Source organism: Pleurodeles waltl, chromosome 3_1, assembly GCF_031143425.1.
Source record: "Pleurodeles waltl isolate 20211129_DDA chromosome 3_1, aPleWal1.hap1.20221129, whole genome shotgun sequence".
In the NCBI taxonomy this organism is placed as follows: domain Eukaryota; kingdom Metazoa; phylum Chordata; class Amphibia; order Caudata; family Salamandridae; genus Pleurodeles; species Pleurodeles waltl.
In genome coordinates this window covers 1,028,174,870-1,028,199,087 of record NC_090440.1, presented here as the reverse complement: position 1 = coordinate 1,028,199,087, position 24,218 = coordinate 1,028,174,870, and the positions used below count along the sequence as shown (strand labels likewise).

General features: G+C 43.9%; 1 protein-coding gene across 2 annotated transcripts in view; it reads left to right on the top strand.

Annotated features, from left to right (window-relative positions):
* SLC12A8 (solute carrier family 12 member 8) overlaps window positions 1–24,218 on the top strand; it is a 608,584-nt gene that overhangs the window by 444,986 nt on the left and 139,380 nt on the right. For both annotated transcript variants that reach the window (XM_069224286.1, XM_069224284.1), the window contains exons 7-8: window positions 12,638–12,725; window positions 23,927–24,014. In XM_069224286.1, coding sequence (XP_069080387.1) covers window positions 12,638–12,725; window positions 23,927–24,014 — 176 coding nt within the window. The remainder of the gene's footprint in view (window positions 1–12,637; window positions 12,726–23,926; window positions 24,015–24,218) is intronic.

Sequence of the window (24,218 nt, the reverse complement as noted above, 5' to 3'; positions counted from 1 at the left end):
TTTCTAACCACTAATTCAATTGCTGCACCGTAAAATCTTGCAGCAAAATATTCCCTGCATGCATCATTGGCGACTGCAAAGCATTCGTACTCATTGTCGGTGGGGTTAGCACACCTAGCCCTGCCTGTCTCATTGCTTCCAAAGGTGCTTCAACCGGGCTAAGGTCTAGCAAGGACCTTGGTCTTTCAACTGATCGCTTTCCCGGGGCCATTAACTGGGGAGTTCCCATGGACCCTCCTCTTATTGCATCTTGGGTCATTACTCCCTGATCACACATGCCAGGCTTACCTTGCGCATACAATGGCACCGGTGGACCGACAGTAATTGGTAATGATATGGCAGCTGGTGTCTAACCTGGTCCCAAACCCCGCGGAGCAGAAACTCCCAAAGCTTGACTCGCTGAAGCCAGGGCAGGTACTAATGGAGGTCCTGCTGCTGGACTATACCCTGATATCAGTTGTTGCTGCAGCTGGGGCAGCAATCGTGGAGTTGGCTCAATCTGCACTAACCTTGATTTTGTATATATCGGGTCAGGTGGCACTATCAGATTTGTAGTAGTCTCCAGTACTGGGACATCTGTATAGATTCTCTGTATCTGCGGTGAAGGTTGCAACTGTATCTGCATGTCTGGCACAGTGGGTACACTGACACCATTCTGTATCAAACCCGTATCATTAGTCTGTATTGCATCGGTAACTCCCTTCTCCTGTGTCTGGTTCCCAGGACCCGCACTGGTGCTCGGGACATTGTCGTCTAATGCATAAGATGACGGGCGATCAGGCAATAACTGATTAAGAAACTCTTGATCGTTTGAGTCATCTTCCTCTATCCAAGACCTCTTAGTCTCTTTAGGCTTATTAGAGACCTTGTCTGTCTTACAGGTGGCTTTCTTCCCCTGCGTCTCGTCTCCCTGTGCTATTGCTGGAAACAATTTGAGTCCGTCACTATTCCCTGTCTCCACATTTTGCTCTCATTGTCCCATCTAGCCTCAGCTAAAGTCTTTTCTGCCCTTTTCATTCTCCTCTCGAATTTCTGCTGTCTTTGTTTAATAGCCATTAAATCCCAGACTGCTAAAGCGTCGTACTGAGCTGGCCTCGGAGGTGGCTTTTGTACACTTAACATCCACCTCAAATTCTCTAGAATTCTTGTATTGAACGTTCCGTGCTCCAGAAACGCCAAGCATCCCTCCTTCTCTGTCAATTTGCGCCATTGTTTCATCCGTAAGCAAGGCGCAGCACCCTTTTCCTCCATGACTATATAAGCTGGGGTACCCTCTGGCGGTGTAGGCTCCCCTTCACTCGCCATTATGTATGCGTCTCCTTTCAGAGCGCTCCTAAAAGCATTGATAAAATTCATTTTTGCGTCTTTTCTTTTGTTTTGTATTTAATCAGGAAGTGACTTTAATTCCCAGGACACTCTTCACCCACCTTCCTCACCCTATTGCCTCTCACGGACGGCAGCCAATCCGTGCGCGACCCCTCTCGGCAACTGACCTATCCCAGCGCGGCACTACTGACGTCACACTCACACACACTGCAGCTGACAAAGTCTTGCGGCTTGTCCGCCCTTCACCAGATTCACACCAAACTAATGCAACATATTGCGAGCACCTTTAACAGCAACAACAACTCAAATTTGCCGGTTCACTACAGGAAAGGTACACAACCGCTTCAGAACTTTACAGAGATTTCACTTGAAGCCTCGGCTGCTACTCTCTCCTTCTCAGTTCCCGCACCCGCAAGCAGAATTCGACCTGCAAATCCTACTCTCGACTTGTCAATGGTTTGTTCTAGTGCACTTTAGAACTTGCCAAATCTCCATCGAAGGTTTCACTCACACAATTGACTCAAACTCGACTTGTCAACCACGCCCGATTGACCTACTAAACCGCACAAATTACAACATAAACTCAAGTTTCTTCTACACTTGTCAATATACTCCGGAGTCTTAGACCGCGATGGGTCCGTACGTAAACAACCAACCACGTGGATAATTTTGAGCACAAAGCGCCACACTCATATGAAGTTCGCCGACTTCCCTACTCTCATACTGTGGAACACGCCTACTCCTACTAAAACAACATCACCTGGCCTAAATACACACAAACTTCACAAATCACCTGCAAGATGCATAAGCTGAGCAAGCACAAATCCTACACCACCCATGCTAAAACGCCGAGAACATCCCCAACTCACTTAGGCAGGCTCTGAGATCCCGGGAAAGTCATAGTGAATTTAGAGACACATCATACCTCCAGTTTGCATTATCTCAGAAAAACAATCTAAACAATAATTCTCCGTCCTATGGACCCAAAGGGCCAAACCGTCGCTCTGCTACCAGAACTGTTAACGCGTCGCTTTAAGGTTAATCTATTACACATCAGGACTTGTTTTAGGCCAATGAATCTTTTGACCCAGTTGAGAGACACCTTAGGACGAGATAGCTAATCAATATGTCAATCAATACATCAATGATGTCATCAATATTTATCACAACAATACATTTTACTTTAGTCAAAGTCATTAATCAATTCAAGACACTACCATGAGCTTGCAGTCATGAATAACCACACCAGTTTAGTAGAATTTTATGACGTTTATTCCCTATTGATTACAGTTCTAAGAGCATATGTGTTAATTTCATTAGCAAAACACTCAATAACATTGTCATATTTGGCAACTCGAATAAGACTTAAACAACGCGAGGAATGCAATTACTAGAACATAATACAGCGTCAACATAAGTCAACTTTAGCAGAGTGTCATTAACGTGTCAGTTCAACAAAGCATAGATATAGATTCAGTCGTTTGTCTATTTGCGTCAGTTTAGTGAACTCCTGTCCTAACCACTGATTAGCATTAGCATTTTGGGCTTCATGTAAAACAATTTAGATAACCAATTTGGAAAACATCTAGCTATGGTCTCTGTCAAAAGTAAGCAGTTGCTACCTAGAAAGGAAAAGCAAACAGACAAATCACAGTTTCATTGTCATAATTACCCTCCAAGGTTTAGGTCAGCACCCAGGTTCAGTCTTCGTCTTCAGGACATCAGTCTAATCGCCATCAATCAGAATTCAGCTCCAGGGCAAAAGGGAGCACTTCCCTCATAAGGAGGCAAAGTGTAAATGGGCAAATCTAAGGAAAGGGATGGTTCTAAGAAAATCAGCAAAGACACCAAACAGAGTGACAAAGTTTCTGGATAAAAATCAATAGCATTCCCTACCTAATTCTAAATGGCTCCCCGTGTCATGGGTTTTTATCCCTTTTTCGTTGTACATTCCCCTCAAATTTTATTGGATCTTAGTTATACCCCACTATCTTTACCCAATTAGGAAATGGATTATGTCATTAATCTTTCACCCCATGTTATTTTACAAGCTTTTTATTGGTCCACATGATTGACGTCTCCGGAGGTAGCACGTCCGGTATGATTTCATCCTTCTGTAATTCTTTGCACATCTTTTGGTCAGTAGCTCCATTGTCTTCACCGGTTTGAACGACCTTGTACATTACATTAATCTACACTGTTGCATTTTGATTAACATTTTCTACAAGCAATGGGGATTTCATGGGAACGGATCTACTATGGTTACTTTCAGCTTCTAGTTTGAAGAAAACAAGGGGTCATGTCCTTTTGCGAGTAAGCACACTGCAAGATAGGAAAAATACATTTAATATGAGAGCCAAGCAGCTAAGCTCTGGCTCATGCTAACTTAAGGCCTACAAGGATTTCAGCACAAATTCAATAATGTAATCATTAATAATTAGTATAAACGTATTCTTTATATTAATTCATAACGTGAGTCATTTTTATTAGTTTATGGATACATTGGCGGCCACTCCCTGTGGTCACATTACAAGTGCACATTTAAGCGAAAAAATCGTTTCTACAGTTTCTATGTGGCATTATCACACATTAATTCATAAACATTTCGTGTTAATATAGATTATGTAAGGTACGCTCTCCCACTATTACAGTAAACAAAAAGGTGAAATCAAAGTAGAGATGATGGACGACTCCATCGCTGCCATGGATTAGTTTCAGGGTTTGAAAGAACTTGGAAAGCATCTACATAACAATGCACTCCACACCGGCAGGGGAGCAGGCAGCACTGCAAACAGCCTCCTGGTCCCGAAGTCAGACGTTCCCCTTCCAGCGGCCCCATCAAAACTGGGATTGAGAAGCGGGAGCGCCACTCCTGTAACAGCAAGTTTGTTTGTTGCCCGCAGGAAGAGAAAGCTCCGCTTAACACTAATAATTTAAGGCCTTGAAGTCTTTCTGTTTACGTACGCTTTAGCAGTGGACCTGCTTGCTAGGAAAGAGTAGAGTGAGCGCGCACCCTATAGGAAACACAGCTTAAGTGTCATCCTCTTAGTATTCATTGTTTGTCTGTGTCTGCAGTTCTGTCAATATTCTGAGAAATGTTTGATTTTATCTGTTATAATTATGGTTATGTAATATTTAAAACGTGTTTTATGAAACAATGTGTACCGTTAATCAAATTTTAAATGCAAAGCACATTGTAAGGAAATTAACATACAGTCTAGATGTGATTTTCTTTTGTAGTAAATTGACACTGTAGAGTAGGCTTATCAAAAGATATATAATAAAAGAAAATAAAGTGAAATGTGTAACCGACAGGGCTCTGCATTGAAGATGTTTATTATTATGTTATTATGATATTTATTAAAATATTATTATGTGCATTGACAATGTTTATGTTCACACCCTAGAGAGGATTCCTTGGTAGTCCCTTGCATGAAGCATGGGCCTGAAAGGATAAGCTTGTCAGGTGTGCTGATTAATGTTCTAAGAACAGCACTGTCCCGAAAGCATTTTTTTACAGGCACTTAAACACTGAAAGAAAGACACCATGCTGAATTATTTTTATTTATTTGCGGAAGCTAAATATCCTGCAGTTGAATTAAGCACTGTTAATTACAGGACAATTCAGTTAGACACCTACACCTGAGAAATGCGAGCTTTGAAATTGTTGCCAAACATTTGATAAGAAGAAGGCGCAACCTGTATGTGTATGTGTGTGTGTGTGTGTATATATATATATATATATATATATAAATATATATATATATATATATATACTTAAAAAACAATGGTTACTGGGATAATTAGGCTTACATTTTAAACTTACAAAACCACAGAAAAATGTTTTTTTTGTTTCCAAATGTTGCACAAATTTACAGAGGATCCACAAATCTGCCACAAAATTAGAAAAAAAACCAGGCTCGGTCTCCTGAAGGCTGTGCGCTGCATGGGTTTGGCTGCATACGGTGGTCTTTCCTGCAGTCAGAATCAACAAGATGTGGGAGCACCCATCTTAGTAATCGGGACTTAGTTCAGAAAAGACATATTTACCACTAAGAGGCCCCAGGGACCTGATCTCCAGGGCTGACGTTAATATAAAGGGGAGGGAGGCACGCCAACCCAGCCTGAAATGGCCCTTAGGGCCATAACTCTTAAAATGGGTAGGGGGAGGGGCAGCCCTCCCTGTCAGAGCCTTTGAATGGTCCCAGGCACCCCATACCCAGGGTCTGTTCAGAGATAGTGGTCCGGGTTCCCCAACCCCTGGGACACCGAGAGCATGAGCAGGGAAAGTGTTATGTGCTCCCACCTGGCTGGAGCACAAAACTGCTCCTTCAGGGTGGGAGAACAGAACTCTTTCCTTGACCACGCTCTCAAGCATGGAAAACAAACTTGTTCCATTGGGGTGTGAGCAGTGTTGGGTCTCACTGCACCCAGGATGGGTGCAGGCAGAGAATCTGGAGGGGCTGTAGGTGCACTGACCCTCTCCATGCAGACCCCAATGAGGGACCTTCTCTGTGGGGCGCCCAGAGTGGCACCGTACACGGCAGTTAATTTTTTTTTTAAAAGAAGATGCCAGTTTCTGCGGTGAGTCTGCAGACCTGCTGGGGCCTTGGGACTCCCCTCAGCAGCCCCCAACCCAAATTTTGCTTTGGGGTGCCCAGAGTGGGCACCATGGCACCCCGGAATAAAAAATAAAAAAAAATGCGGTCTCCTGCATAGTCTCTTGAAATGGTGCTGCTTGCAAGGAGCTACTGGAGTCCGTAGCGAAAAATAAATATATGGGTGTCCCGGGTTGGACCGGGACACCCAAAGAAAAAAACATATTGGAAAAAGTGAATAATAAATGAATGTTCAGATCTGCTCATTTATTATTGACTGCTTCTACCAACCCATAATTCCCTAGCAGAGGCATGGGCAGCACTAAACGCTTATGTTTTCTTGTTGGAGGGGATGCAGGGAGTTCAGCAGCCATCCAGCAACTTAAAAAAAAGTATGTTGCCTGGGTCATTGAAACCATGACACCAGGAGAGGTTACTGTATTTTTCAAAGCACTCCTAGCTGGAGCTCCATGCACTTTAGGTGGAGTGCATCACCACCTTGTAGCAGGTTTTATAGCTGCATTTTATAGCTTGAGAAATGTTTTTTTTAAAACCTCGAAGACATGTTGATTTTTTTAAAGTAAAACTCTATTTACATTTATTAAAGACAATTATTTCCAATAAACATTACACTATGAATTACTAAAATGTACATTTAATTATTTTTATTGGTCATTTGTTGACAAAGCCAATACATGTGCTTTATATATGTTTATATCCTGAGCCTTTCATTAAGCCTGTAGGCCATATTTTACATTTGTTTTTGGTATTCTGACCCATTGACAAAGTCAGGAGGTCAGCCTTACTTAAAATGTCACACATGCGCTGAGCCAAACCCATAATGCACATGGCTTGTGTGCAAGGCGGAGGTTGGACGCAGGGCCTGTGGCCACCCCAGTGCTGCTCACGATTAAATGCTGTGCACAGTGTGGGGTTACTGTTACATATGCAATAACATAAAAAGCCTTAGAAATTCACAGAAAAAAAGCAAAGGTTAAAGTGATGTTATAGCAAGGTAAAAATTTCAGTTAAAACATGCCTTTATACGAGTACAAAACCACTGAAATGCACCATTCATAATTATCTCAAGGAACTATAACTTGGACCCTAAGGTAACTATAACTCACACCCTCGCCATGCACGGCTAATTACTCCTACATAATATATCACTCATGAAATCTTCTTTGACATCATTGATACCACCACTGTAACATTTATAGGGAAATCATTAATGCGACACCTGTGCATGGCAGGGAAGCGATGTATAGTTATCCTATGGCACAAGCTATAGTTATGAGTTATAGTCTCATAAACAGTAGTTTGATGAGAGTTAAAGGTGCCTCAAACAGCAGAGTTACGAAGAGTGAAACAAAAAAGTGATCTGATGCTGCTTTCTGACTGGATCTCAATGTCTTGAACAAAATCCCAGCAACTGCAAAAATTGTTTGAGGACCACTGTTGATAGTATTACCTCAAGTAGCTAGTTTTCTAGTGTATGCTTTTCTGAAATAAAACTCTAGAGAAGAATGTTGGCAGCTTCCAGCTGTTCCTGTAAAGTTTAAAATACGGTGATACAAGTGAGATAACACAGAAACACATTGTTATGTGATCCAAACATATACTGTTAATTTCCTATTTTTTTTAACATAATTGAGAAATTATATACACAGCTCATATAGAACACATGTTGCTTGTATAACTTAATTTGACAAGTTGCAAATGTAATTTCCCTAAAGTTTGTTTTGTGTAAACATGCACCCTGCTTGCAGCTGTATATCTTTATGCATACAAAGCCTTTAGTTGAAGGTTATCTTCCAGCGTCATTCCCTAATGGCAGTTTTCGGCTCCATGGAAACCATTAATAATATTGAGGTTTTACTCACTTACGCAATACCTGCAAAATTCTGTTACGTTCTTTGAAAAGGCTTTTATTTCTCTCAGGCTTTGGAATTTGTACAGCTTGCTTTGCTGCAGCTTTAAAATCAACAGTTAAATAAGCTAGTGAACTGATGAATAGATCAACTGTTTTCTTAGAATTCTGAGTGATGTAAGTGATGTCAGTGCTGTCGCAGGTAGGATTCAGATTTGGTATATTTTGTCTCATTAAAGGATTATCTTCTTGAGGTCAGCTTTTACAGTAAAGTATTTTCCTCAAGTTAGGTGGCATGCTCATAACTTTGCAATTTGTATTTGTATTTAATTCGACTTGTAGAGCACATTGCTGCTTCAAATCAGGTGCCCCAGTGCTAGGATCCTGTCTAGAGAAGTACACAACGGGTAAAAGAGTAGAGATTAGGAAAGCCAGGTTTTAAGGTGTTTTCTGAAGATTACTTTGGGAGGGATCCTCCGAAGAGGAAGAGGCATGCCGTTTGAAAGTTTGGAGGCTAAGTTTCTGAAGGAACACCTTCCATGGGTGACGTTTTTAATTTGGGGGTGCATGGCCAGCAGAGAGTCAGATGAGCAAAGTGGTCTTGAGGGGATACTGGGAATAATCAGATTGTGAAGGTAGCTGCAGCCGGTGTTAAAAAAAGCCATGTAGGAAAAACACATGGCCAATTGGATCTGTTTGCCAATTGGAAGCCAGAGCAGATCTGAAACATGAAATGATGGGGAAGCGTCTGGGAATGTTCAAGATGTTGAGGGCTGCAGCATTTTAAATTGTCTGAAGGTGTTTAAAAGCATCTAGAAGAGACCTAAAATGAATACATTACTGTAGTACAGGTGAGAGATGACCATAGCCTGGACCACAGTTTTCTAAGCATGAAGGGGGGTGAAGCCAGAGAAATATCTTTAATTATATCAGCAATCTTGAATAATAATCTTGAATATATCAGCTGCTGCTGGCTGGGCGTGAACTTGGTGCTCGAAGGTGGGTATTGTTCTAACCAGACAACTTGATAAGGCTCAGGAAAAGAGCCCAGAGAATCAGGTTAGCAGGCAGTAAACCACACAATATCTTGTTTCTTCACTACCATCACCTTGGTCTTAACTACCATTGAGCTTTAGACAGTTAAGGCTCATTCAATCGGCAACAGCAGTGAGGTGGAGTTTCAGCTGAGAAGCACGATGACGCACGTTGTGGGGGAGAAATATAATCCTCTGCATATCATCCGCATATCATCCACATGGGTAAGTAAAGTGAAACCTAATGATTTTATGAACTTTACTAGGGGACAAAGGTAAATCCTGAAAAGTGTAGGGCTCAGGGAAGAAACCTGAGGAGTCCCTTGAGGTAGAGGTAGTGTCTTAGCGTGAAAAGGTTTCATAGCAACATGAAAAGAACGATTTTAGAGATAGGAAGGGAGCCATAATAGGTTAACATTGGAGAATGCTTAGAGCTAACAGAATGGCTGAAGATGAACCCTCTAGATGTAAGGTTAACCATAGACTCTCAGTACCTGAGAGAAGAACAGATTTTGTGCTATAATGGGGGTGGAAACCCAACTGAGACTGATAAAAGTAGCTGGTAATTTTCAAGTTAACTTGAAAGTTGTTTGTGAAAGTGTCTTTCCACTATCTTATCAGGTTGGGGTAGCAAAGAGATAGGCTAATTGTCTTCTGGTGTGGAAGTGGATAGAGTATACTTTTCAACACACTCCCAAAATTGAGGGGCTGAGGTAGTAGATAAATTCAGTAGCTAATGCTGAATCGAGTAGATGATTGTGGACCTTTTGCTGATGATGTGAGGCGGTGATGGGTTTTAGGGGAGCCTGATTTAACAGAATTGCAGATATTATGCAAGCCTTCCTGCTGAAGAGGGTAAGGCATGATAAACAAGGGTGCGCAGTATCAGGTATCTCAGAGATCTTGAGAGCCAGGGTATTTCTTGTCTCTGTAGGGATATGCAATTCGTCCATATTGAAAGCCACTGAAACACATTAGTTTTCAGAAGACTACAAACAAGAGGCGACTGGAAAATGTTCAGAGTGGTATAGCCTAATCTCTTGTCTGATTTGACAAATGAGTGATAGCAGCAGCCAATGCAGCCTCCCAATCTCAATGACAGCTCTGAAAAATTTGAGGACACTATAGTTTTCATTTTTACATTAGCTCAAATATTACCTTCCCTTCAGGTGTTATGGTCACAAAAGATACCTTCGAAAGAAAACTTTGACAAAAAAGTAGGCAAATGGTATTCTTTAAAACACAGTTTTCCTAAGAAATTTGCTAATAAAGTGAAGATTCTACAGGTGTTTCAAATGTTTGGAGTATGATATACGGGAAGGCCCTCCATAATTTTTCAAAATATTCATAGTATCATCTTTCAGTTTTATCTCCCACTTCTCTTCATATTTAATCTACTTGGAAACATCAGTACAGGAAAATGAAAAGAAAATATGCACAATCTTAAGAATGAGGCAACACTGCTATCCCAGAGGTGTAAGATATCTTACAGACTCAGACTGGAGAGCTACTACCCAAATGACATGTAGTTTAAAGATTTAGAAGGAAAACATATCCTACAGGTTATACTCCCTTCACATGCCTCTGCTTTAGATAAGCATTATAGCTGCAGTAATTATAATGTCATACAAAAACTATTCATACAGATGATGAAACACCACCAGATGTGTCAGACGATAATGCCTATATCAGCAAATTCTTTCTGGCGCCAATTCATTAACAACTTCAGCAGCAAGTATCTTAGTTCAGTATTACTTACTTCTCAAATGGCAGCTTTATATTAATTTTGAAATTGCGCAGTCCAAACATCATTAAATAATTTTTGGAAAATACACTGATTTTAAATATTAGTTAGTCCACACAAACAAGATTTTAATTTTAGTAATTAAAGTTATGTTTCCTTACTATTAATATTTTCTAAAGGTACTGTGAAATTAAACTACACAAAAGAGTAATTAGTTGTTATTGCAGAAATTATCCACATTGGATATCAAATGACATTACTTTTTACAAAAAGGTTAAGACTCTGGATTCTTATTTTATCATATCCATGCAAAAGCTGTATTACTGTGTGTTTAGGAAAACGAAATGTGTTGGGTCACTCAGATGGAAGGATGAATCAAGTTTTAATCTCTACTTTTACACTTAACTGCTTTACAAACTCTTTATAAATTACTTCATATATCTATGCCTTGGTTGGCCAAGGATTGCAGGTGTGTTGGAAAAACCTACTTTAGTTTTAGTAATAACAATATACGTTTACCATGTATGTGAAGAGAATAGCATTTTACTGTTGTGGAATATTGTCTGAAACTCAAACTACTCTAGTTGCCTTTCCTAATGGTTCCAATTTGGTTCTTGCATTATTTTAAATCTACCATTGGATTCCTATTTAAGTACTGTATTTTACAACAATGATGCCTACTTATGATAACAATGATTATTCAGTGTTATTAGGTACATGATATTCTACCTGTTTGAGATGAGTGACAAAAGATTAAGAAAAGTATAAAGGGAACCCCCAGACAATGAAGAATGTTGTTTGTGTAAGTACACAAAAACATACCCCACTTCCTAAAAACATTAAATAAAAAGAAAAGATAAATAAAAGGAGATTTCTAATGTGGCACAAATCACAAGTCATTTTTATTCCTGCAAGTAAAGTATATCTGTTGAGTGCCCTTTGGGATTGATTGATGTAAGGGTGACTCCTTCCCGTAGCCACGTGCCGCCTTGCACAGAATATTATGGGTCAAAAGGGGCAGGTGCCTCTTTTAGAAAACCCACAAAGGGGGGAAACTCATTCAAAAATCTGTGTAGTCCATGAATAAATATATAGACAGTGCTAGTAAAATCAGTAAAACTCCCCCTGACATCAGGAAGGAGAAGAGAACGTAACAAGATTAACATATCCAAATTCGTAATATCCTTATAGAAGTAGACCCAAACAGTAGCTAAGCAAAATAACTTATGAAAGAGGACAATTCCAAATGAAGAACTCCAACTGCAGAGAAAAATTAGGGACAAAGGGCCAGATGTAGCAAAGGTTTTTACCCATGCTGTGTCTATGGGAAAAAGTGTTTGTACATATGGCCCAAAATGTTTAACAAGAAGGCAGAAACTGTGATGAAAAATCAGGGAACAAATACATTGCCTTTTCAAATGCTGCCTGATATATACCTAAGGGAAGGGGGAACTGACCTCATGGGAAGGGACTCTGCTACATTAGAGTATTAGTTGAAGGGGGCTGAGAAGTCACCTCAGAAATTAATCACAGTTCTTGTCAGGGTGAACCACTAAAGTTAATAAACAAACCTGTGCTCCTTTGGCAGCTTGGCACAAAGCAGTCAGGCTTAACTTGGAGGCAACGTGTAAAGTATTTATGCAGTACTCAAACAGTAATAATTAAAAATACAACACCAGAAAAATCCCAAACCAATTTAGGAAATTAAGACTATTCTAATACATAAAAGGACAGCAAGTTTACAAACATCCAATAAGTAGAGCCTGAGATATGAATTTTTATAGTTTGAATTAAAAAATAATGCCAAAAATCACAAAGCGCCAAGCCCGGTTTTCTGGTCGCGCTATACTGGGTCAGAGTCAAAAGTTAAGGCTGCCACGGTGGAGTGCAGGTTAGTTCAGGAACCAGCTTCATCTGGGTGAAGCTATATTCATTCCAGGTTGTGTTCTGCTCAGCTGAGACTGAGATACCGTGAGAAGTTCAAATCTCAAGCAGCAGTAAGGTTACTTGTCTTTTGTTGGAAATGTTTCATAAAGATAACTTTGTTTCTTCTTCTGTATGTCAGGTGTTATGGCTGGATTTAATATGAGTGGAGATCTTCAGCGGCCAGCCTCCAATATTCCCACAGGATCCCTGACAGCCATAGCCATCTCGTAAGTACCTGGAGAGCTTAACAAGTAGTGCATCTTTACTGGGAATGCCATTCCAGACGCTTTTCTTTTTCCACATTTATTGTAATCGAATGACTCATTCCAATTGTTACCATAATTGCAAGCAGCATTTTATTCACCAGCAACCTTAAAAATAAATAGCCTTCAGCTTTTGCATTTCTTCCCATAATTTCTCCTGCTAGACTGCTGTTTTTGGAGAGTCAGAAATAGATAATATATATTTTCGAATCATACTGTATATTTTGAATAATGTCTGGGTTTGCTGTACATAGCATTAAGGGTCTTAAACAAAAATAAAATATGTATTGGTAGCATGATAATTGTTACTTAGTTTAGCTACTGTGTGTAGCAATTAGCACTTCTGATCTGTACTTATAACAAACTTTTATTAGGTATTTCAGTAAAAATGTCACACACAGGGCTTACACATTCTAATGCAGGTATATGGATAAACAGGTCTAGATCATACATCAAACAAGTACTGGTTGCTTTCCTATAAGACCCAGCCACTTATCCCAGTTCTTGTGGTATTTACCCTCGCATCCCTGTGCTGGATAAAGGAGTCTTTCCATTTGGGCACACCAGTCCATTCCCCTCTTCCACAGTTGCACCGAGGGGGGAGTCTTAGATGACCAGAGTACATCAATGTCCCCTTTTGGAATTAGCAGGGCCGTGCCCACCAGTGTTCGGATCGCTCGGGAGTTTTCAACTCCCTCCTTCACTCCCAGCAGGGCCATCTTGGGGGAGGAGACCAGTGAGAGGTCTAACAGGATGGAGAGTTCATTTAAGATTTACGCTGAGTACTGTTGGACCGGAAGGGCAGACCCACACCACATGACAGAGGCCCGTTGGTGAATAGATGTACCTGTTACAGCGAGGGTCCGGTCTGATCCCGGCCTGGAAAAGCCTAGCCGGGTCAGGTAGGCACAGTGCAGGTAGTACGTCTGCACCATGCGCAGTCTAGCTGAGATTGTAAGGACTTGCAGTGCTGTCAGCGCGTCTCACCAGTTATAGTCATCTAGGGGACTGATCCAGGATGCATGAAGGGGTTGGAGGGATGGGGAGGTATTTAGCACAAGTGTGCAGTAGATTTGAGAGATACCCCCAGCTCTCAGGGCCCCCATCATCACCTTGGCTTCAAGAGAGCTAAATTCGGGTATTGGGGGTATCTCTACCAATGTGTGTTCTCAACGCATGCCTAAGTTGCAGGAATTTATGAAACTGTGTCTGGGCCAGGGCATATGTTTCTTGAAAGGACATCATATGTGTGCCTTGCCAGATGCCTCCTGTCATTGTTATACCTATGTTGTCCCATCTCGAAAAGCCGTCTAAATTTGCAACCTCCCGCAGCCACTGACTGTGCGTTAGTGGGGTAAGTTGTGTGATTTGGCTCCACCACCCCATCAGTTTCTGAGTGATCCGCCAACTGTTTAAGACCTGGCTAGTAATTTCGGGCATGGTTGTGGGGCTTCCATAGAGCATATTCATGAGGTGTGGGAACCCCATTACGGATAAATCAAGATGATAAATTGGATCATCCCATCCCCCCAGTGAGCCAGTCATTGATGATGAAGAGTCAATCAGCTAGTTAGTAGCAGTATAGGCTGGACATGGCTTGGCCACCGTCGTACACATCACATTGACATGTCTCCCATGATAGGCGCCGACGGCCGTCATGCCACACAAAGGAGCGGGCCATTGCGTCCATCTCTCAGAACCATTTGCGAGGGAGCCAGAGGGGAAGGTTTTGGAGAATATAGAGGAATCAGGGCAGAATGAGATTTTGTAAAGGGCAGTGCGACCCATCACACTGAGCGGCAGCATCTGCCACTACCCCAACTCCACTTTCACCTTTCGAGTAAGAGAGGTGAGGTTAAGGGCTCAGGTCAAATTCGGTTTGAGCGCTATTTTTAAGCCCAAGTACATATAACTTAGGCGGCGGATGGGGATGGTCTGCTGCCAGTCATTCTGGTCACAAGACTCCGACAATTGGACCAGGATGGATTTCTTGAAGTTCACCCTAAGTCCAGAGCCCTCTCCAAATATGTGCAGCAGCTGAAGACATCTGGGTCCGCTCGACTCCAGCTGTGATAAATAGAGTAGAACATCATCTGCATAAAGCACAATGCGGTCCTCCCATCGCCACCCCTCTATCATCTGTGCCAGCGGCTCAGGGGCTAGGACGAAGAGGAGCGTGGACAGGGGACATCCCTGCCTTGTGCCCCTCCCGATGGGAAAGATTTCAGAAAGTTTCCCATTAACTAAAACATGGGCAGTTGGCGTCTTTTATAGAAGGCTGTCCATGCTCCGAAAGGGGTCTCCCAGTCCCGCCTTACGCCGGACATCATCCAGATAACCCCAGTCTGCCGTGTCAAATGCTTTCTCAAAGTCGATAAGGAGGAGGGCCAGTTGGGAGAGGAGCTTGTATCTGTGTGCTAGGGCAACGTGCAGCATCCGTAAACAGTCCCTAGTGCTGTGAGTGGGCATGAAGCCGCATTGGTCGGGATGAATTAGATGTCGTAGGGTTGTCTTAAAGTGGGTGGCCAATATATTAGCGAAGTCTTGATTTCGCTTTTGATTAATGATATCGGTCGGTAATCTGCACATGATTAGGGAGGGCGCTGAGACTTAGGCAGCACTGCTATTGTGGCTTGGCCCAGCTCGTGAGGGAAGGCCCCTCTCTCCAATGCCTCCGTGTAGAGGCCATGAAGCCGAGGTAACAAAAGGTCTCCGAATTTTGTGTAATATTCTGCAGGATACCCGTCAGGGCTGGGGGTCTTCCCGGGTCTCAGGTTCGTGATAGCTTCCCCAATTTTTTCTAGGGTTATGGAATCATGAAGTCCCCCACAGACTGAAGCTGAGTGGGTCGTCATGTCCACCTCATTTAGGAGCGGCGTTTGATGTTTAACGGTGGGCCTGGGCGCCACCATATACAACGCAGAATAATACTGGGTGAACCTATCCGCTACATCCTGCAGGGCTGTGTAAACAGTCCCCCAGCCATCTAATATTTCATGGATCACGCACCCCATCCTCAGTCTAGTTGCCATACAGTTAAGAAGTTTACTGTTTTTGTCAACCCCAGCCATAGATCCGGGCCTGGGAGAGCCGCCAAATCTGTATTGCCTCTTCTAAGGAGTGAGTTCTGATTCGTCGTGCACCATCTCTAAGGCTCACCTAGATTCCTCCCCCATGGTCCCAAGCTGTTTGTGCTCTACATGGAGTGCCTGGTGCTCAAGGGACATGATATGGGCCTGTCTCTCTCTCTGTACCGCTGTCTCAGAAGGCCCATGGCATGACCACGAATTGTGACCTTGCCTGCGGACCAGAGTGTGATACGTGACTGGACCGAACCCTCATTGTCTTGAAAGTAATGGTGAATCTCATTACGGATATCGGTGCAGTATGTCTCGTCCTGCAAAAACCAGGCATTGATCCGCCATAGGCGCCTTAGGCTAAGGTTGGAATGGCCGATGGATGGAGAGATGGGAGCATGATCAGAAAGGCCACGGGTTAGTATCTGGACTTGAGTGGCCAGAGATAGGTCTGTCGCAGGGGCAAGAATCATGTCAATGCGGCCTGGGTGTGGTGTGCTGCTGAGGTGTGGGTGTATTGCGGGTGATAAGGGTGCCATGTCCGCCATGTATCGCATAGACCAGTACCGGTCATCCATTTGGTAAGGCATAAGGAGCGCCTCCTATGTACATCAGATATAGGGCCCATGATGTTTAGGGACGGGTCTAAGATCACATTCATATCGCCGCTGAGGAAAGTGGGACCCACGGGCATCTGAGTCAGTAGTGTGGTAAGAGTGTGAAGAAACGTGTCAAATTCCATCGGGGCATATACACTGAGTAGATTGATAGTGTGGCCATCTACCCTGCCCGTATGTGCCACAATCCTCCACTGTGGGTCTAACCATTGCTGCAGCACTAGGGAGTAGTCGCGGTGTAGGAGTATTATTGCCACCCCCCTGGCTCCCTTTGTGTATCCTGAGTGGTATACCCAGTGAAAACCATAAGGGGCTAGGAATGGGCAGGTGGATCCCATCAAATGTGTCTCCTGGAGGAGTAGGATTGAGGGATGGTGGTGCTGCATCTGTCACAGTATGGCTGTTCATTTAATTTTATCCGGGACACCGTTGACGTTCCATGAGATTATATTAATGGGAGCCATGTGGCACTGAAAGGAGAGGAAGTCCCCATATCCGCTCGTGGCATCTGGGGTTTGGGATGCTCACCTGTGGGGGCCTATATAAGAGGGGATCTTGCACTTGTATAGTGTCTGAGGTGTTCGAGTGCATCTTCCCATCTGTGACATCAAGGTATAAATGGTATTGAACAAACAAGAGTATACCAATTCAATCATACATTGATAAAACTCTCCCAACTCCCCCCTCCCTATGCTTCCCCTCCCAACTTGAAGCAGCATCTATCGCCCAAAAAAACCAGTGGAACCAAAGAAGGAAAAAAGGTAGTAATCGAGTCTCTGTTGGCATGAAGTGGTGGAACCCTCCAGTAGGTCGGATCTCATATAGATGCTGCTGGTGGAACCACGCATTGCTCATTAGCCTCTTGTCAGATAGTCAAATAGGCGGGGTTTGGCTCCGCCTCTCCTGCTTCTCTAGAGGCAGCCGTCCCCGGGACACCGACTCCCGGGATGTGTCCCTCTGCCTCGGGGACGACGGGGAAAGAAGTCTGGCTCCAAGGGATCGCAAGGCCCTTTGGGACCTGCGCCTTCTGTGACGGGAGCCAGCCTGAGAATCTCCAGTGCAGCCAGGCTCCCCCGCCGCCATCCTGGGTGCACTGGCCGGTGTTCGCTCAGGGAGAAGGGGGGCCCCTCCTGAGTCTCTCTGAAGTGTGTACTCCATCATGACCCATTTCCATGCCACCTCCGGCGTATCGAAAAAGTAGGTTCTGCCAGCATGCAGCACCTTAAGGCGAGCCGGGAAGAGGAGCATATATTTCTGTTGCAGTGCCCTTTGTTTCTGCTTGACCTGTTCATAGGAGCGCCATTTGGATTGGACCTCCCGGAAGTCCTGAATAATCAAAATCTTCACATTTTGGTATTGGATCTCCTGCTGAGCTCTAGCCTCATGCAGAATGGCATCTTTGTCCCTGTGCGCACTCTCGACAGCGAACCAGGGGGACAGTTTGTCTTGAGGCATCCATGATTTAAGCTATTCTTCAAGAAAGACGGCAGGGCCAGGGCTCTCGTGGGTATCTCTGTGAATCCCACAAAGCACAGGTTATTCCGCCTTGAGTGGTTTTCGGCATCATCGGCGCGTTGTTGCAGTTCGCGGGTGCACGTTAGGTGGAGGACACCTTGGTCTGAAGAGTGCGAACCTCATCTTCTACTCTAGAAACATGTGCTTCTGCTTCTGTAAGTAGCGCCAATGCATTTTTGAGATCTTGCCTCAGTAATGTCCTGTCTACCCTCACCTCCTCTACTTTATGTTCAATCACTACCTGGGAGGACTGTATGCCCCGAAGGATCTTTTCTGTACCGCCATTGCTGCCCAATGCCCAGCGTCTCTGGCGGCATCCCTCCCAGGACCCCCGCCAGGGCTGCAAACTTATCAATGTGAGGCCTTGGAGGACGATGGCTTCACCTGCTTCTCTCTACCCATGATGCCAGGGAGAAAAGGAACAGGTATAGTAAAGTGCACAGCACCTCTCCGTGGTCTCTGTGAAGGTCAACCTCTTGGCGGAGGGGCCCCCAGGGCAACACCGTAATTGCTTTCTGAGGAGGGAGCCGGCAGCCAGCGAGAAGCAGCAGACGGGCCCCACAGCGCTCCAACAGATGTCTGCGGTCTTTCCTACTGCATGACAACCACTGGAAGTCTTATGACCTAAAGCCATCTGCTAATACAGACTCTGATCTGTATCCTGCTAAACCCTCCCCCGTATAACACCACAACCTACCACAACCTTATTGGAAGTGCTACTACTCTTCACAAGGCTCAGCTACACACTGAGCATTTCAGAACTGTCAGTTCCATTGCCCTCCTCTACTTCTACGACAGGGCCCACTGGGACGAGATGGAGGAGATCTTCCAGCATCTCCCAAAGGAGCAGAAAAAGCAAGCATACCAAAATGCTTCTGACACCGAAACTAGAGGCATAAATTCAATGGTCCTCCTCAGAAGACATGCCTAGCTCAGAGTTTCAGGCTTTAAGCCTGAGATCCAGCAAGCAAAACCTCTTGGCCTTCTCATTTGACTGGGCAACACTTTTTTGGTCCCATGTCGACACTCTACTGAAAAAAATAAAAAAGAACAATGAGACGGCTCAGGGCATGGGGGCATTGCAGACACCATCTCACCATGGCTCCTTTCACTACTTCTGTTATCGTGGAGGCTCCAAGTCAAGCTCCCTTGAGACCTCCACCTCTTACCAGCATCCCGAGGCACAAGCCACCTTGCGTAGGAGATACTACAAAGGCTCCTACAGTGGTAACAATTCTAATAGTTGAGGCAAGTACGGATTCACAAAACTCTGCGCCACTACCACTAAACCCTGATGTGTCAACCATCCTCCTGCAGACCACATAATATCTGATGGGGGTTGAATACAAGGGTTCTTTTCATCCTGGCATAACATCACCTCCAACCAGTGGGAGTTGGATAATATCCAACATGGTTATTGTCTGGAACTAACTTCCACACCTCCAAACATTCCCCCTCGCAAGCACAAACTTTCTCCGCAACAGGAGCAGTTGCTTAACAAAGAAGTACAAGCATTACTCAAAAAAGGAGCTATAAAACGTCATACTCCACCAGCAGGGCACAGGACTATATTCACTGTACTACTTATTCCCCAAAAAAACAGGTCCTTGAGACCAATCCTAGACCTCAAACCCCTAAACTAGTACATTCTTTTCGAGCGTTTTCATATGGTCACTCTTCAAGATGTCATCCTGTTATTACAACAGGACAACGTCATGGCAGGTCTCGACCTCAAGGACGCCTATTTTCACACTCCTATTCACCTGGCGCAGCACCGATACCTTGGGTTTCTATTAAACAGCCAGCTTTTACGATTCAAAGTGCTCCCCTTCAGAGTCCCTTCTGCCCCCAGGGTCTTAACCAAATGTCTCACATTAGTAGCTGCTCACCTGCGTAGACAAAACATTCACGCCTTTCCATATCTAGACAGCTATCTCATCAAAAGTGCAACTCACCAAAAGTGCTACCAACACACTCAGGTAACCATATACCTATTTCACCAGCTAGGTTTTCCAATCAACACAATAAAATCCCACCTACAACCCCTTCAGGTCCAACCTTATCTAGGAGCAAATCTCAGCTCAGAACTGAGAATAGCTTACTCCAATACTGGCAGGATACAATCCTTGCAGACACTCATTCCTCAATTTACGTCACGTAAACATGTAACAGTCATTCGTCTCAATGTTATGGCTTCATGTATAGCCATAGTACCTCATGCCAGACTGAACATGAGTATGTTGCAAAAGTTGCACCAGTGGACTCAAGGGGAGGGTTATTGGGAAGATTTTGTGTTGGTCAGCTGTCAGGCTTGTCAGTCTCTTCAGTGGCGGAACACCAACAGCCTTTTCTAGAGACAGTTCTGCAGGGAACCCTAACACTGGATGCCTCCCCCAGGAACTGGGCAGCACGTTCACAATATCTAACCGTCCAGGGACACTGGACACCCATTGACATCTCCACTTCTATCACCTGGAGTTACTAGCTATTCACCTAGTGCTCAAAGCTTTCCTACCTCACCTTGAAAGACAGTCCTGATCAAAGCAGAGAACATGGCTGCCATGTATTACCTTCAAAAGCAAGGGGACTACAAGTCCCCTCAGCTTTTTCATTTAGCCCAGACCATTTGGAGGTGGGCCCTCCGGTACAACATTCACCTGGTAGCATAGTGCCTCCCTGAAGTGGACAACGACTTTACAGATTTCCTCAGCTGGAGGCACCAACAAGTCCACGAATGGGAACGCCACCTGCAAGTCCTACTCCCATACTTCCAGCATTGGGTTCAACCACAAGGAGACCTTTTTGCAGAAAACACCAAATGCCCAAACCTCACCTCCAGGTTCCCACAGTCCACGGGCAACACACTATGGATGCGCTGATCCAGGATATTTGCTTATGCTTTTCCACCTCTCCCCTGCTTTCATTTGTGGTTTGCAAACTTCAGGAGACATCTCTTACCCTTACCCTAGCGACTTCTACTTGGGCGAGGCAACCATTGTTCATCACACTCCTAGAACTATCAGTTCCCCACATGATACTGCTGAACAGGCAGGACCTTCTCATGCAAGACAACAGAGAAACCTAGACCCCAGGTCCCTCAACCTTGTGATCTGGCTCCTGAAGTCCTAGAGTTTGGTTACCTAAATCTCCCACAGCAGTGTATGGACATTCTTTAAGAAGCACGCAGGCCTACCAGTCATTCCTGTTATACTGCTAAATGGAAAAGATTTGATCACTGTTATTATTCCAAACGCATTGATCCATCAGCAGCAATGGTTCAAGACATTGGCCCTCATTACAACCACAATGGTCTTTTCAAAAGACCGCTGAGGCTGCGGGAGCCAGAATACCGCTAGTGCTGGCGGTATTTCTAGCTCCCTATTATGACTTTTCCGGTGGGCCAGCGGACGGTAACACTGTTACCGTCCGCTGGCCCACCGGAAAAGTCATATCAACATTGCTACCGGCAGAAATGCTGATGTGCAGCGGGTGCAGTAGCACCCTTTGCACATTTCAGTGCCCGAAATTCGGGCAGTGAAATGCGCGACGGGGCTATTCTTGGGAGGGCACCCCAAGTCCCCCTTAACGCCAGCCTTTCCATGGCGGTGTTTACTGCCGTGACCAGGCTGGCGGTCGGGGATTATGACTGCCAGGCAGAAGCCTGGCGGTATAGTGGAGGGGCGGCGGTATGGCCGTGGCTATTGTGCCACAATCATAATAGATGGCGGAACACCGCCAGCCTGTTGGCGGTGTTACCGCCAGCTTATCGCCAGCCACCAGCGTCATAATGAGGCTGATTGTCTGCTACTTGTTTGTATACCTCTGGTTTCTCTTTACATCTATGAGGTTGCACCTAGAGGAAGTAGCCGCATATCTACAAAACAGACAACTGACTTCACTATTCAGAATTCCAGTCATCAAAGCATTACTGGAAGGTCTTAAAAGAGTCATTCCACCTAGAGTGCCACCGGCTCCTACATGGAACTTGAATATTGCATTAACAAGATTGATAGGCCCTCCATTTAAATCCCTTCACTCCTGCCCCTTCTAGTTGTTATACTGGAATGGAACATTGCTTGTCGCTGTCACTTCACTCAGACGTGTCAGTGAGCTCCAGGCATTACATTTAGAACCCTTCTTCCATTTACATAGATATAGTGTGGTACTCCTTACCAATCCTAAATGTCTTCCAAAGGTGGTTTCTCAATTCCACCTTAATCAATCTATTAAATTAACTGTCATTTTTCCCTAACCTGACTCAGTTGCGGAAAGGGCTCTACCTACCTAAGACGTAAAAATAGCTCTTCTGTACTATAATGACAGAACTAAATAATTTAGAAAACACCAGCTCTTTCCTGGTTTTTCAAAACAACACAAAGGAAGGGCCATCTCTAAGCCAGACATGGCAAGTTGGACTGTTAAATGCATCCAAATGTGCTATGCTAAAGGTAAAGAAACTATACTTATCCCTCCTAGAGCTCACTCCACTCGTAAAAAAGGAGCTTCAACGGTCTTCCTAGGAAAAATACCTATAGCTGACGTGTAAAAGAGCTACATGGTCTACACTGTATACACTTACAAAACATTACTGTGTAGATGTACTGTCCTATTAGCAAACCAAAGTGGGACAAGCAGTTGTATGTACATTATTTCAAGCAGCTGTAAGCCCCAGAGGTTAGCCACTGTCTGGAGGAGGACTGCTTGACAGTCTGTGTTAAGTATTTGTATCTACAGCCACACATGCCTCCAGCGGAAAATATTACTTACCCAGTAAGCATCTGTTCTTGGCATGTAGTGACTTGTCAATTTTTTTGGTGAATGAGGCCATTTGTTTGTCCATTCAATGTTGATGGCCACCTCAGCCAACACATATTTTATGCTTGGCATGGCCATCCTCAGAGGTTCATGCCTGACATGGCCATCCTCAGAGGTTCATTAGCACTGGTTGCGCCCAATGTGACGATCAATTTTGGCGGCCACCCCAACCCCATGACCTCCTCCTTGTATTCTCACACTACCAATGTTCAAAGGGGCCCCTCATCTCTCCATCGCCCTTCTCTGACATAAATTTCATTTGTTTGAGAGTGCTGGTAAAGACCGGCTTCACTAATCCACTCAGCAAGCCACATACAATGCAAATCTGTTCTTTGCAACAGGCACATTAACCCTCTGCACTTCTTTATAACCTGTCAAAACTGTCACTAGACTAAAATCCATCTCTCTTTCTCTAACAGGAACATTAATCACAAGTTATCTTGTCATTTTTTATTGCTTCCTTGAAAGCTGGTCTCACAAGGAAGTCTGCAGCAGGTGCTTTTAAAGTGTAAGTTATTGCTAAGCACACCTCCCTAAAATTGTCCCTGACGCCAGCATCACAGAACAGACAACAGCCTCTTGTTGATTAAGATCTCAGAAGGAAGAGTGTTGTTGCTTTTAGGAATTACATAATTGGTGTTCTCCTTTCTTTATGCTATACTTATTTTATTACCTTGCCACACACTTCCTGACAGCCACTTGGTCTCTTGGTCAAGTGTCGGGACCTATCCCTAACTTCCACCAGCTGCTCACCCTAACCATCACCAACTATTGTGACCATCCCCTTTCTGCTATTTGCGAAGCTGCTTCCATTCTTTGTTTACCCTTCTTGAGTCACTTGCCTACACAGTTTCTGTGAGGGCTAGGATTGGTAACCCCTTGAATAGTAAAAATCTATTCAGATTTTCAGGTCATGTGAAGGCGATAATAAGTTTATAGCACACTTACACACTCTGAATCCCAGAAAAATTATTTGCATATTTGTTGGTTATTGAGAAAACCTGAGTGGATTTTCGGGGTCAGTTTATGTTTATCAAAGCCACACTTTCAAACAGAATAAGAATAACATATTTATTCCATTTTATAGGTAACTTTAGAGAATTACACTCTGGTTATTATTTACTTTTATTTTCTGTTGCAGGTGGTTCTTCTACATAGTATTTGTATTTTTGCTTGGAGCCATTTGTACCAGGGAGTCTCTCCGGTATGATTTTATGATTGCAGAAAAGGTAAATTTTAAGTGCACGTTCCAGGATCCAACTGTCTTCTAACTGTTATTGGGATAGATGTCATTATTTTCTGATGAATATTAATGTAGGTGTTAAAATAAGCATAGTTGTAATTTGAAATAGCATTAAGTAAGCCTAAAATCCAAATATGGTGTCTGTTTTTTCGTTCACAGCTGTTTAAATGTCCCCAATTCACAGGCTAAG